Source organism: Amblyomma maculatum, chromosome 8 (assembly GCF_055883805.1).
Source record: "Amblyomma maculatum isolate TAMU_Amacu chromosome 8, ASM5588380v1, whole genome shotgun sequence".
In the NCBI taxonomy this organism is placed as follows: domain Eukaryota; kingdom Metazoa; phylum Arthropoda; class Arachnida; order Ixodida; family Ixodidae; genus Amblyomma; species Amblyomma maculatum.
The window spans coordinates 48990703-49006799 of NC_139351.1; the positions used below are offsets into that span (position 1 = coordinate 48990703).

Here is a 16097-nt window from a genome sequence, read left to right on the forward strand (position 1 = left end):
CCCACCTAATAGTGCAACACTCCGGGCACTGCTCAGGGGCTCCGCGAAGGATAGCACGGCCGACGTCTTCGCGCTGAATGAGAGGCCAAGCATGGTCAGTTGTCCAAAGGAGAACATCTCGAGCTGCTGCAGTTGGTCGAAATCCTCCGCCAGGAGAACAAAATCGTCTGCAAAATGTATCGGTAGCGTTCAGGTTTGTAGAGACCCGTCTAGGCAGAAACTCAAGTGGAAACCTAAGCCCAATTCGAGGCGGGTGGATTCAAGGTAATTCGCATACAATATATATAACATCAGTGACAGAGGACACCCATGTTTTAGGCCTTTCCGGACTGCCACGGGCTCGGAGCAAGCATCGCCGAAGTGGGCTACCACTGTATTGCCACTGTACAGTCAACTCAGCACATCCGTCCACGTAGGCGGCATGCCGATATAGGCCAGTCGGCAAAGCAGCAGGTCGTGCGGTGCGCAGTCGCTGGCCCTCACGACATCCAAAAAGCAGGCAACCAGTCTCCCGCACTCTGCCCTCGCTAGATCTATACACTACGTGAGACCGAAGAGGCTGTCTTCGAGGCACCTGTTTCCGCGGAAGCCGTCTTGCAGCTCCGTGAGGAGTCCCTTCGTCTGTCTGCCCACTGAGCCACCTATCAGCGGCGTGGCCATGCAAAGCGACGGTCACGCCACTGATGGCAGTGGTGAAAGTAAATCCGGGAGCGGAGCCAGCCGCGTCGTCTCCTAGCCGCTGGTTTTATGCAGTCCTCGCGTCATGAATTCATTTTACCGCGGCGTTTGGGTCGTTTAATAAACAATACCTACTGTCAATGCAGTGTGACACAAACTACGAGGCATCTCCAGAAATATTTTTGCCTTCTTTAAATGTGCAAAAGCTACAATAAATAAGCTGGTGATCGTATTTACTCGTCCCACCTCGACGTGCAATATAACCGATAGCCTACTGTTCGAGTTTACTTCGCGCTAACAAGCCGCTTGTCATCCCTGTCTTATATTTCGATACGAGACCCACTTTACATTGCTCATTTGAAGACATTCTGCTATAACAGTCATCTGTCGTCGACGTCTCCAAGTCTCGTGCACCACCCTCTATTACCAAGTCTCGTATCCACCACACTATCGACACCGGTTCGTCTCGAACGATTCGTCAAAAACCTAATCGTGTGTCGTCATCGTAGCGCAAAATAATCCACGCGCAAGTAGCAAAGATGCTTGACAAGAAAGTCATTCAGGAATTGTGTAGTCCCTGGGCAGCTCCCGTGATTCTTGTCAGTACGAAAGACGGCACGTGCGATTTTGCGAAAGACGGCACGTGCGACTATCACCGGTTAAATGCAACCACCAGGAAGGATTTGTACCCTTTGCCTTGTACTGATGACTCCATAGACTGTCTCTCTGGCGCTTCGTAATTTTCCTCCGTCGATCTGCAATCCGGTTACTGGCAAATCCCGGTGCATCGGGCGAACAAAGAAAAAAACGGCGTTTGTAACGCCGGATGGATTTTTTGAATGTATTCTAATGCCGTTGGGGCTTTGAAATGCGCCTGCAACCTTTGAAACATTCATGGACATGGTATTGCACGGCATGAATTGCGACATATTTCTGTGCTAGCTTGATGACGTCGTACTTTTTAGTACAACATTCGTAAAGCATAATGAGTGCTTAACGCGCATATTAGACTTTGCATAACGCCGGATTAGTCCTCAATTCCAAGAAGTGACGCTCTGGCGAGCGTCAGGCGTTGGTGCTCGAACATCTCGCTGATGAGGAGCGCATCAGACCAGACCCTCGGAAATCAGCAGCTGTTCCAAGCACCACGGACAGATAAGGAGGCTCTCAGCTTTTGGGTTTATGTTTCTATTTCCGGCGTTTTATTCACCGCTTTGAAGATATCGCCTACCCCCTGACGTGCATTCGTCCCAAAGGAGCTTCCTTTGAATGGACTGTCGAGTGCGATGCCTCATTTCTCCGACCGAAGTTTCTGCGGACCAAATATCCCATTCTCCAGCATTTCCACCTCTCCGCACCAACTGAAGTTCGTACTGATGCTAGTGGTGTTGGAATCGGCGCTGTTTTAGTTCAGCGCAGAGATTATCAGGACTACATTTTTGCACATGCCAGCCGCTCCTTCAGCAACCTAGAGCGCAACTATACTGCCACAGAACAAGAATGCCTTGCTGTGATCTTCGCTGTGAAGAGATTTCGGTCGTTCTTGTAGGGCGCCCATTTGCAATTGGGACCGAGCATCATTCCCTGTACTGGCTGGTCAATCATCGAGATCCATGCAGTTGGTTCGCGCGCTGGGCCCTCCATCTCCAGGAGCATAACTTCAATGTTGTCTACAAGAACGGACGTCGACGTGCCGATGTGGACTGTCTCTGGCGAATGCCGCTGCGGTGAGGAGAGTGTGACAGTGACAACCCCGACCATGTGGAAAAAGAACTATTCTCCTGTGGGTCCACGATCCCTGCTTATTGTTCCAATGGCTCTGTGCTCCTCTATATTACGTGTGATGCATGACGACCCCGCATCCGGACATCTGGAATCGACTAGCACGCTCAGTCGAGTTCAAGAGCGGTTATAGTGGCCGGGAATGCGTTCCGCGACATAACAATACAAGGCCAGTGGCACGCAGTGTCAGCTTCATAAACGGCCTACACCCACTCCACCTGGATTACGTCTCCCTGTGGTGCCTCAGAAGTCTGCATGCGCAGGCTGGGATTGACCTTCTTGGGCCTTTTCCGAAATCCTTTAATGTCTATCGGTAGATCGTAATATGTACCGACTACCTTACTCGCTATTGTGAAACCGCTGCTCTACCATCGGCTACCGCGCATGAAGTGTCGCTGTTCCTTTTGAATTCGGTCCCCTTGAAGAATGGACCTCCACGAGTAGTAATCAGTGACCGATACCGCCAACTCAATGCCGATATTTTTGAGGAGCTGCTGTCTATGTACATTCACATACAGGCACTCAACACCATATCATTCACAAATAAACGGTCTGACTGAATGTATCCACTGGTTACTGGCCAACATACTTGCTATGTATGCGGACTCTGAGCATAGAAACTGGGGCACCATACTGCCAACAACACATACGCTTTCAACTCGTGAACCTACCGGATACAGTTCATTTTGCCTCTTGCATTGTCGTCCGCCACGCTACACCACCGACAAAATCCTGTCCATTTCTACCAGTCAAAAACTGGATGTCGGCCGAGATACTGTCCTTGGCTGAAGAAGCTCGTCGGATTTCCCGGTTGCGATCGATTACATCACAAGAGCGTTTCAAGGACAGTTACGATGGCTGAAGCCGGCATGTTACCTACGCTGCATGCGATATGGTTTGGAGTCAAGTCGGGAACCGCGGCTTGCATCAAAAGCTACTTGCCCCACTATGATGGCTCTTATGTGATCATGGCCAGAATTCCCTTATGAAATTGCGCGCGTTACCTCAACTGGTCGCCGTTCCGCAAAAACTGAACTGTCGCAAGTCTCTCGCCTTAATCCATGAAACTCTCGGGAGATAGAATAACTCGCCCAGCGGGGTTCGGCTGCGCAGGGGGAAATTGTCACGGAGGATTGAAGGCGAAGTGGTAGAAGGGAAGAGGCCTGCACGGTGAAAGAAGTGGAAGTGCTGTACTGAACGGAACTAAGATCTGCCTTCCAACGCCTGGTGCGACCTCGTCCTCTGTGAGGGCCTATATCATTTCGTAACAATATATATCGAACGGCGTAGCATCTTTTTTTGCCGGATACATGTCTGCCCAATCTCCCTTCAGGTATATGCCATTATCTAAGGGCACAATTACTGTGCAGCTGTGCCTTTCCAAAATCAGCAGTTTGGTTGATATGCGTTGTTTGGCGCGGGATTAACAGTACTAGGACGCAAAACGCCTTCGTGCTAAAAAGAGTTTTGTTTTTGCGATCAGATACAATAGGGTTGCTCTGCTTTTTTTTTCGCACCTTGGGGTGATTATTATCGCTTCACTACTCATCTTCTGCAGCCTTGCTGGTGGAGGTGACTTCTTTAGTACAGGTCACTTGATAGTCTAGTGATCTCTGTGTGCTTTTGTATTGTTTAGCAAGCAACCTTTTTGAATGGGTGTCTTCTCAATTGGCATCTTTTGATTTGATAAGACCCATTCCAACAGACACAAAAATGCAACCGTTAAAATTCAGCGAACAATTACGTTAAAAAGTCAATATAGGCCTTGTCCTTAAAGGCGGCAAAGTAGGTCTGTTATGAGTTGTAGCATAGCCTATTTTAAAAGCTGCTTCTTTCTACATTATTAAATCATAATTTTCTGTTATTATGACAGTAGCATGCATACCATCTTTTATAGGAACGTTTAACACTTCGAAAGTGTCCAAGTCACTGTTATCGATACAGTTCACCAGTTGCGCGGCAGGTAAGAGTAGCGCATGAATTATGAGCATGGTGTTGGTCCAGTACCAAGAGCCTTCAACAGACCTGTAAATAAGAAAGAAATGTTATAATTAAAGCACCTATGCCATAACGTTGAGAACGCAAAAGGAAAAATGGATGTTGCAGTTAATGTCAAAATAGAAACGTACTATTCCGTTTCATCAAAAATGTTTTGCTCCAGGTTGCGAAGTTATGAAGCAGAGCTGCAAAAGGTGTACATTCAATTCGTTTCTTATGTAATTGATGCAGTCTTGACTGTGAGACAGTGTAAAATGCTAGCACATTCTACATTGCCTACGTACTCAACCAATTCTCGAAACCTGCCCCGCCCTAAAGTACATGTTACAATGAATTATGAAAACGAAGTGAGAACAGAATTCTTATCAAGTAAGTGCCAGGCAGCGAATAACAGCCTAGCCTAGTAAGTGCATAAGAGGCCTGAGCTCTGAACATTTCAGCAGCACCCCAGGTAGAAACATTTTTTTACAGTAGAAAACATCCCTCTTCATTGGTGCGTAATAATATAAGCCAAAGCGCATTTTTCATTTCGCCAAAAAGGGCAACCTCGAATGGATCAAGGCAGATATGTAAAACCACGCTACCTAAGAAAGCGTGAGTTATATTCACCTAATCGCGAATACTGCTTCAGCCATAGCAGGGATTGTTGATATGCTCTGAAACCATGAGTATGATGATGTAATAAAACTCTCTGCTTTGGTCTGGACGGATTCAAGACAATTGAAGATTGAAAGTTGTTAGGCATTTATGTTTAGTCTAAGTTATTCTTCAGAGTGTTCGCCACCGCCACTCGTCTCCATAGTGGGCATGGAAGGTCTTGTGAAACTGCGGGCCTCACGTAGAACGTTATCTGGCAGGAGAGGTAAGAGGCATGCGACCACTATGGTTACACTACTTATGAAGTCTAGGCCGCGTGATTCAAAGCCCATGTTTATATAGTCAGCAAAAATAAAGAAAAAATTAGGGACCTTGTTATGACATACTATTCAAGAAGGGGGCCAGCAATCACTGACACATATAAAGCATAGAAAACTTTTATGACTTTGAGGTTATAATTAAACATAGAGGCAATTTATTAAAAGGTGGAAAACACGACGCGAACTCGCCCTTGTCATGGGAACATGTAAAGCGAACCAATTTGAAATTTTAAGGCCAGCTGCGCTGCGTTTTTAAGGGAAAGGCCAAGGTCTTCGAGTGAGTCGAGCCAAGATCTTCGGCGCGGTAAATTTGAACTCAGGTGCGGCGAGAAGAGCCGGCGCCGAGGTCCTTCGCACGTACGCTCTGGAGCTAGCGGCACTCGCTACTTTTTCTACTTCCCACACCTGCTGCTGCTTCTTCACACACCTGGAAAACGTTATTCATACCGGCACATATATCCAAGATGTTAGGAAGATAGTGAGAGACCGGAAAGCGTGGCGTGACATGGTCCATAGGGTCACGAAGAGTCCGACACGACTGAACGACTGAACTGAACTGACATATATCCAAAAAGTACAACCTTGCCTGACACAATTCTACATAGCTTTTTCTTTTTAATAACGTTGTTTTCAGCCTCAGGGCATAATCGAATATGTAAAAATAAAGGGCGTATTAAATGAAAGAAAAAGGTTAGCTGATCCAATAAAGTTCAAGAGAGAGCGATGATAAGGCCCTTGAGTCCATGCAATGTATGAAGATAGCTTTTGAGGCACCTGCCTGCCCTTACCACCGCCACCGTTGCTTATCCGCTAACCTCCCTCTTAAAAATGCCCTAATGACCTCTTTGACGTCTAGACGCTGTAATGGTGTCCCCTGGAGGTTCCCAGACAGGCATTGATGAGTCGCGTGTTGGAATCAGTGATTCGGGTGCGTTTCCTTGAAGTTCCCAGACAGCCATTGAGGACATAAACCAAGGCAAACCGTGCATAAGAATGCTTAAGAAGGCTTCCGCAGAGTAAACTAGCGCCATGCTTTCACGAGTGGCTTAGGAAAGCAACATAACGAAGCGCCGCAAAGAATTCTCCTACATAACCGGGCATAGCCGAGCTAAGCAGCACCCATTCTTAGTCTGACTTGCTATGGTGTTGGCATTCTGGTACATGAATGGCAGTTTAATAGAAAGCGACATACCGTAATGGTAAGTTTCCCAGACATTTTGATGTACTTCGCACTAAACCCGCAAAAGTGGATGGAAGAGCAGCTGCATTGTCGAAGTGCTACTGATGACGTGAAGATTATCCGCCGAGTGACTAGTCGTAAGGATCTGTAGAAATATCGAGTTGCTGTGTGTGACAACGACCTCCCTGGAACAGTATTTTATAGTACAGGAAGACGTTCATAACTCACGCCGTCTTTGACGAAGGCCTTGCTTGGAAGCACGGGCTAGTGCATAAGTATGAGTTTGAGTTTCTAAGCTGCGGCTACGCCTATTATGGTGATGTGTCGGGTCGCCAATTAGCTGGTGGGATCTGCAACGTCATGAGACTGCATAAAATGGCCGAATCGGACTGGCATCCCGGGTAGCTCCTGCGAAATGTGACGCTACTTCTAGGCTACGCAGATACTTACATGCGACTCCAGTGTAGCAGGGCTTTATTAACGTTGGGTTCCCACATACTCTTCACATACCCTACACTAACATGTGTGCCTGAGATAACAGTGCCAAATGGGCACACACTACGAGGTTAGTTATTAAGTCAGCAACAAAGTGCGTGCACGCGAACGACAATCCGCAAGAGAGTGGATTCACACCCTTTTGGCCGAAGCTTACGCGCCCCATAATGTTCGGTTTTTGAGCGTTAGTCTCCTCATCCCATGGACTAAAATCAAGGTCATTGGATGGCGCAATTGTCACCTAAACTGCCATACACATGCACCATCTCGCTAATGACAGGAATCGTAACCGTGCCAGACAGACTGACGAGACCATCGAACAAGAACCTTAGCAATGCAGAAGAGAGCCATTGTCCTAGCGGCAGCAGCAATTGCGGCGTTGTGATTCTGACGCTATGTTTCGCAACAATCGCAAACATATCAAAGAAAATTGACGACTGTCCATCGTGTGCACACTGCTTCCCCTCCAGGAAAGGCGTTGGTGTATGTTGAGACACGTTCCCCTGACGTGTGCCTCTCTCTAGAAAACTTGTGCATCTCATACCAGGAGGTTGCTGCAGTTGCTGTTAAATAGCCAAAGGCAACTGTTGTGGTAGTGTCTATTTATGTCAGGCCAGCAGGTGGCTCTCCCTCACGTATTAATTTGGGCTGGTTGTTGACTGTGCATAATAAATACCTCAGTTTCCCGATTCTAGTCGGAGCCGATTTCAATGCTCCACACCAAGATTGGGGGCATCTTACTTCCAGCCCTCTTGGTAAGCGCGTGCGGGATGCCTTCCCTGATGCGTTATTTACACTTCTGAACAATCCCGGCACAGCAACGGGGACTGTTTGCAACAGCAGCACTGCCACATACGCTCGTGACCTGATGTGGTGCTCTGGCCCTGGCACTCCCTCGTGGCACATTCAACCTGATTGCTGGGGGAGTGACCATCACCCAATCATCATTGGTGTTCTTCCATCACGAGCCCGTCGGTTACGCCATAAATGCACGGTGGTCAACTGCAAGACTATTTTGCAAGATCTACCTGTGGAGGCATCACCTCTGGTTTTTGGCAGCATAGAATTCGCGTTAGTTGGGACTACGACTAGTATATGGACGGATGTCTAACGACCGGTTCTTGACATCGGTCTGCTCAACTTGTGGGCTGCTCGCAGACAAACCGAGCTGGCCACTTCACGAGACCCAACATCAGCTCAGGTACGTATAAGGGTGAACCATATTACAGCTAAGGCTCGCAACTATGAACGGGATCTAGCACGATGGCAGTGGTATACTTCGTGTGAGCAGTTAATTACCAATTCATCAAATGCATCTCTCTTGCGAACGTTCCGGGAAATAGAACAAGGACGTCGTCGTTCCGATGCAGTGAATATTGCATGCTTCGCAGCTAACTTTTCTCTGCACTGTTTTTCCAGAGAAGTGACACGGAAATTTTTTCCAAGTATGATGTGTTGTCTCCTTCAACTACCATTTCTAACGTGATAGGCTCGCAAGCAGACTGCCAACAACAGTCGACACCGATGATATTGCCAGTCCTTTCTCTATGCTTGAGTTGCTTGCGGCAAAAGATGACGCCAAACGGAAGACATCATCCTGTCCGGATGCTATTCCGTGCGAAGTGGACAACAATCTGTGTAACGCTGTACTCCCTCAATGTTTGGACACCACTAGCAAGGTATGGCTAGGCGGCTCTGTACCCGAGAAATGGAAATCAGCCATTGTGAAATCAAAAACAAGGGAATCAGCCGACGGACCTCGTCAACTTTCGGCCGATTTCTCTAACGTTAACACTGTGCAAGATGACAGAAAAAATGTTAGCTACACGATTGTCGTGGTGGCTGGAGCACCAGGGTTTCTACCTCCCCGCGTAAATTGGCTTCCGTCCAGCCATAGGCACTAAAGATAGGCCAGCTGGTTTGGCCTCAAAAGTTCTGTCATCAACCCGCAGCCGCAATGTGTGTACCATAATCGCGATGGATGTCGAAAACTCGTATGAGAGATGATGTTGCTTGTTCGAGTGCGCGAATTGCTCGTGGAGAGGAAGCGAAGTGCGGCCGTGTGCGGAGAGAGCAAGTACGCGTGAGTTTGTTCGTGGGAGGAGACCGGGACGGACATTCTTGAGCGTCGCTGGCGGTTGAATTCATCGTTCTGGGCCTGGCGTCCAAAGCTGGCTTGCCAGCACCGGCCGGGCGCTTGTTCCGGGGTCTAGTGCCGCAAAACGCTTTGCCATCCATCCTGTGGACAACTCCCGGAGGCAGCGCGACTTCACCATCGTGCCTGACCGCCGCACTTGTGCTGCCGCAATACCCGGGCGTGACCAACCGCAGTACCTAGTACCGAGGAGTGGGACGCCGAGGCGTGGTCTGCCACGCTACCGGCTACTCGGACGCCTGGGCGGGAACAGGGCCCGTGTCATACCCCGGCCGCTGGTCTCTGCCACCTCAACCAGACTTCAAGTATCATCAGACGCACCTGCACCGGCGTCGAGTGCACGACCGGACTAAACGAAAGCAAGACATGCGTCCGTAGAGCTTAACCTAGGCTGTAATCGTGTGAAAGTGATTTTGTGTGGTCAAGAAAAGCGTGCGTTTGTGCGTGAGCTTCATCTGGCACCTGCCCAGAGCTTCTGAACTGCCAGGGGCCCATAATTCACATCACAATTTGGTGAGCCTTACAGAATGCCTAGAATGTATTGGGTTCGAGGAATTAATCCGTCAGAGAGAGGGCAGAGTATCGAGAAGAATTCGGGCACATGTCATTTCCTGCCGCGCCAGATCTGAGCCGTCGTGAGGGGCTAAGATGGGAGCTCGAGACACTGGTGCTGATGAGCCAGCAACTAGCCATGCCGCTTTAGGAATTCCTCGGCTGATACGAAGAACAGTTTTGCATTGACAAAGAGGAATTATAAGCGGACTGGGCAGAAGCGCGAAAAGATGGGCGGCTGACGCCTAATCCCGAGCCTAAGCATTTGCATGTGGTTACAGAACTCCATGACAGAAAAGGGTGGTTGAAGGCGACTGAAAACTACTCTTGGAGCTTCTAAATTGTACGACAGCGGTGGAGAAAAAACCTCATTTTGTGGTGTTGGACGTTATACAGTGAGAGCTACAAAATGACCCCGCTGTTTAATGAAGCACATGGGGCATTACTGGCCGCAGTACCAGCTAGTACAGTAAGATCAAATCTAGAGCATAAGAACAAATATGTCAAAAGCCTTATGAAGTCGTAAGCGCTATATAAGCTCTGTTTTGACATACAGTTGGTCCCTGTCCTAATGTGTTCACGTACATTTTTAATGAGACTGAGAGCTGTAAGACATGTCTGCGTGGCAAGGTGTGTTGTTGGCTGTCACAGAAGTACTGAAAACGTAAGCACCTTGATAGTGGATCACAGTAAATGACTGTTTACCTATGAGAAAATTGTTGAGGATGGAATCGTTGAGAGCAGAAAGCTGAGTATGTCATAAGATGAGAAAATGCATAGCAGGAGTTTAAAAGTCGACTGTGGCTGGCCTAGGTTCTATCAGGCAGCTACTAAATGCTGAGCGTGAGAAGCCCAAAAATCGAATGTTGAGCAGCGCTGGATTCTTTAGGGAACATCGAGATGACTGGCTCACGCTAGATGAACCTGCAACGACTCGTATACCTGGTGAAGACCGCCGCCGGGAAAGTGTGCGGCAGAGACATATCAAGAAAGGTGCACATCCTGACAAGCACGTTTTTAGAATATCTGACGACCTAGCGAAGGCGAAAGACCATCCAAAGCTCTTCTATGCTTCCAAAGCCATCAAATCAGTGATGGTTCCTCTCAAGAAGGATGATGGTGGCCGGAAAGAACATCCTCTAGGAGAAGCAATATGTGCGAGAAAGTGCAGAAGTGCGCGAAGAACCTCGGCGTGCAGTGGTCGTTTCCGCAAGCACATTCAGTTTAAGCCGAGGACGGAAATGAAACCGCATGCTTTAAAACAGTGGCATTGCACTTAATGCCGGAAAAAGTAGCCTGTGAAATAATGGGAGAATCAGCTCGAGCCTCAAAACGAACTCTATGTAGGTGTGCCGGCAACGTGATTGATAGCATGCTTGAAGATAGGGCAGATAGAAAGTGCAATAGTTTGGGCGTGCACACATATGAACATTTCTTGCTGCGATTCTTCCACAAGACCACAATGGACATACACTGTTCTGCTATATGAGCTATATAACTCTCAACGTGGAGTTCTGAAGATCAAATTGATTTTTGATTAGTCATGAGAATGATAGCACTGTGGAGCTGACATATTTATCTTTGTGATTATATTTGTCCTTTCTATATTTTCAGGCGATGTGTTTGTTGTACGCTGCTCAGGTTGCTTGGAATGGTGGTAGTTAATCATAGTTTGCAATACACATCGCACGCAGTTACATCAGCGTGGTGTGTTGTGTGTACGAGATGGAGTTTCTGTTGCACATACTCTGCATGACGAAGATGGCCACTGATAAAGATGTGTTGCCAACTTTGGGAGCTGGCTTCCATAGGACGAGCTCAAGAGTATATCAAGGGAACTGATAATGTAGGCGCATACTATGTAAGCCGTGAGTGAACGAGTTGTGTGTTTATTATTATGTAGTTTAGTCTTCCCCGCCAAGTCTCTCCCCCCCCCCCCCCCCTTCGCCAGAACAGTAGCAAGAAACTTTGAAACGGGGGGAGGTTGTGATGCTGTTGATCGTGTGTTCGAGTACGCGGATTGATCCTGGAGAGGAAGGGATATGCAGCCCCTTGCGGGGCGAGCCAGTGCGCGTGAGGTTGTTCGGGGCGGGAGAAGAGGACGGATATTCCTGATTGTCGTTGGCGGTTGAATTCATCGTTCTGGGCATGGCGTCAAAGGCCGGCTCGCCAGCATCGGCCAGGCACTTAGTCCGGGGTCTGGTGCCGCCCAGCGCTTCGCCATATATCCTGTGGACAACTCCCGGAGGCAGTGCGACTGCACCATCGCGCCTGACCGCCGCGCTTGTGCCGCCGCAGCACCCGTGCGTGACCCACCGCAGCACCTAGTACCGAGCAATGAAACGCTGGGGCGTTGCCTCCGGTGCTACCGGGTACTCGGACGCCTGGGCGTGAACAGGGTCCGCGTCATAGCTCGGCCAAGGGTCTCTGCCACCTCAACTGGACTTCGAGCATCATCGGACACGCTTACACCGGCGCCGAGTCCACGACCGCACTAAACGTAAGTAGGACGTTTTTTTGGGCGTGCGCCAGTAGAACGTAGTTGGGCTGTATTTGTGCGAAAGTGATTTTGTGCGGTCAAGAAAAGCGTGCGTGTGTCCGTGAGCCTTATCTTGTACCTGTCCAGAGCTCCTGCACGAACCTGGGTCCATAACTTACATCAGAATAACATTAGCCACGCCGCAATTTTGAACTGTATTGACACGCTGCATTTCCCTCTTTGGGTACGCAGTTTCGTAAAATGCTTCCTTGAAAAGAGAAGACTTGCAATAAGGCTTAATGGCGATTCCACCGGATCATTTGTCCCTGTTCGCGGTGTATTCCAGGGCTCGGTACTGTCACCAACACTGTTTACCATTGCCTTCATTCCCTTGGATGGCGCATACATAATGTCCCTGAAGTCAACGTTTTGCTCTGGGCTGATGATATTACGGTGTGGAGTACACACCATGACCTGTTCACTCAAGCGACAGCCCTACAGTTAGCCTTGGATATTATTGGCAGCTATGTTCAATCTGTCGGCCTAGAGCTTTCCACGAGTAAACCTAAGTTCACTTCAATCGCCAACCGGTGGGATTGTTGCCGTAAACTGGCCTCGACGCCGATCCGTCTCCAACTATCTGAAATCCCTCTTCACGAAAGTGAGACATTGAAAATTTTGGGATAGTCAATTCATCAGTCAGGAACGGGACCCGCTTGGCTTTTTAAGGCTAAAAAGCAGGCAATGCAGACTTTTCGCCTAATATGGCGTATTGCTCCTAAATCTGGTGGCACACGCTCCAATGTCGCACGACGTTTGGTGACAGCTGTTCAGCAGCCACGCCTAATTTATCGAGCACAGTTTCTGCACTTGACAAGAGCTCAATGGGATCGTCTGGAAACGGTAAATAGAGAGGCTATGAGAACCATCACATGTCTTCAACGCATCACACCGGTCGTGGCACTACAGGAGAACGCTCAGCTCAACACATTAGACGAACTGGCACAGCAACGCCGTGATGCTCGTAGCCTTAAGGCGACCCTTTTTCACTCACCGCGAGCACTCCGGGCCTATGCTACATCGCACATCATTTTGCCGCCGACATCGCCAGTTCTTCCCCCATGGAATTTTGTTCAGCTGAGCGAAAACAAACCTACTGACCTTCATAGACCAACGACATCTTATGCGGCATCATCCTTTCGTGAAAGGATCGCAGAGCAAGGCATCAAGCTGCCTCAAGGGTCAATAACTGTATATGTAGGTTCCAGCATTGGCGGATGTGAAACGAAAACTGCAATTCGTTGTCCTTGTAAGCCGGCGTTGAATAGCTCATCCAGATATCAATTTGCAGAACCTCCTTCTTTGTTCTGTGCTGCGCTAGTGGCCGTATAAGACTCAATTTGCTCTCTTATCCGTCAAAACCTTACTAACTACAGCCAAAATTGTCATCCTCACAGCCAAAATTGTCATCCTCACCGACACCCTACAAGCACTACGTCTGCTCCAAAGCGTCAGTCGCAGCCCAGAAATCTGCCAGAATATACATCTCCTGGCGGCTCGGATCTCGCAAAGCATTCCAGTTGTGTGGGCACCATGTGATCTACTCAGTTCGCAAACCTCTGCAAATACTGCAGCCCGCCAGGCCACCACACGTGCTCTTTTCCCACCGTGTGCGGTAACCCTCCCCAGTGGTCTTACCCGCTCAAAGGAGGCTGCGCTGCGGAGGATCCGGTTCGGGGTTGCCCTCGCACCTGCTGTGACACGAACATGGCCTCAATATCTGTATTTATATCAACGTCCAAGATGTCCTGTCTGCAAGTCACAAGATCATGAGGCAGATATTCCTCACTTGTGGGTTCACCCTTCACTGCAGCCGACGCGAATTCGGCACCTGACGGCAGTTGGTCATCGCTCTCTCTAGAACTTTATTAGATCAGACAACCTTTTTCTTTCGTTTAATACTTCTTTAAAATGTTGTTTACATATTCCATTATGCCCTGAGGCAATAAAAAATGTTATTAAAAATATTTTCAAAGAGTGAAGTCAATACAATGTGCTTTTTCATTTGAGCTAACGTTTGGTATTCAGGTCAACAACGAAGAGCCGCCTCTCTTTTTCGTATAATTAATCAGACTATTCCATGAGTTTGGTGCCAATTTTGTATAAGAGTTCGGTTGGTTATCTCACGCTTTTTTAGGGCTACCCACAAATGCCTGCTCGATTTCTACGTTTGCTGAGGACATAAATCGCATATAAACGACCAGAAGGCTGTCGAGCACAAAACGGCCTCCACGGTAAAATGTGCCAGGCGCATGCGAAGCTTTTAAGCTAATATATATATATATATATATATATATATATACATATATAAGCTATCAATCAAGTATTGTTTTACTAGCTTTTTTTTGAAAAGATGTCTTCCGTTATATGCCGGCTTCTATATTAATCCACGTCAAACAACACGATTAGCTGACCGGAAATTTTCTTGCCGAAAGGAACATGTAATGAAATTAGTCTACAAATGAACCCATTGCTTGCTGTCACGAGGACTCAGCTAGAGGCTTCGACTTCCTCTCCCGACTCAACGGGTTTAAGTTTGCCGAGTAAGCGGCTTTGATCCCAACCTCCTGAAATCGATTCAATGTTCTCCACTTAATCTAAACACCGCTATTAGCAATGCCGAAACAATGGAGTGCAAAATGTTCTAGAATATCAAGTCAGGTCGATGTCAATTTTGTTCCTACATTATGCCGGATAAAGCTCGTCGTCGTTAACTAAAACGGTGACAAATCCGTGTAGCCGCTTTTCCGGGTGCCGTTTTTTTTTAAAGGAGGTAGTATCATAAATCGTTCTCTGAACAGAACCGTAACCAGGATAAACGTATTCCTTTCAGGTTGAATACTGAAACCTTCTAATGAGAACGTTGCAGAAGAAGAACTATGCAGAAGAAGAAATGATTAAGACTTACATTCTTTGGTTTACAGGAACGGTATCAAGCGGTGAATATAGAACTATAAGAAAGTTTCAGCTGAGGTCGTTCAAGTATGGCAATCTTACCTGCAGTGCTGCGTATTTATACTCTTCAAGGTACGTAGAAAAAAGCACAGATAACTTTTAAAATCACGCCTATTTGATTTTGTGATATTTATATACGAGCGGTTTTATAATGCCTAACGCTCAACTTGAAACCAAATAATTTTGTATGAAGGTTGCCCTGAGAAATAAAAAAATGAAGAAAGTTTGCCATCTATATTGCCTAATGGTTCGTCGACCTACTTTGTAAAATTGTCGTCTCCAAATTCCCACTAAAAAACGCTGTGCGCTTCGCAGTAAAAAAGTGAATCTAAACTAATTAAGCACTGTTTTTCTCCCTTGTCTGTTTGCTGTTTTAAATATGTATCATTTTACTAACATTCCTCATGAACTTTGATTAATCTTCATTTAAGTGCATAAGCTAACTGCTCTGAGTCTTAATATCTCTACTTCTACAAAAGCAAAGTGTATTCACGCATGTATCAAGATCGCTTAGCTTAAACCTGAAGGGCAAAATATCTTGCTGCGTTGACTGTGGACGTTGTACCTTTAGGTGACTTCGTCAGCATTCACATTAGCATTCTCTTTTTGTTTTGAGGCTTTGGTTTATGTTCGAAGGAAAGGGACGCAGAATATTATAGGATAATCACGCTTCTGCTTTTGTAATGGAAAAGATCAGTTCAGTTCAGTTCAGTCGTTCAGTCGTGTCCGACTCTTCGTGACCCTATGGACCATGTCACGCCACGCTTTTCGGTCTCTCACTATCTTCGTAACATCACATAACGTCATCTGCAGTGCCCTGGGGATGCCACCTAACCATCGCGTTCG

At 47.5% G+C, this 16097-nt stretch overlaps 1 protein-coding gene across 2 annotated transcripts in view; it reads right to left on the reverse strand.

Moving 5' to 3' along the window:
* LOC146181132 (uncharacterized) overlaps nt 1–15309 on the reverse strand; it is a 71212-nt gene extending 55903 nt beyond the window's left edge. Inside the window, exons 1-2 of one of the 2 annotated variants that reach the window (XM_084576273.1) lie at nt 15205–15309; nt 4346–4485 (exon numbers count right to left, since the gene is read on the reverse strand). In XM_084576273.1, the coding sequence (XP_084432399.1) occupies nt 4346–4485; nt 15205–15206 (142 nt within the window). In that variant the 5' untranslated portion in view covers nt 15207–15309. Of the gene's footprint in view, nt 1–4345; nt 4486–13934; nt 14060–15204 lie in introns of those variants that run through there. The other variant, XM_084576272.1, reaches the window with a different exon arrangement.
* Between the last annotated feature and the right edge of the window lie 788 nt (nt 15310–16097).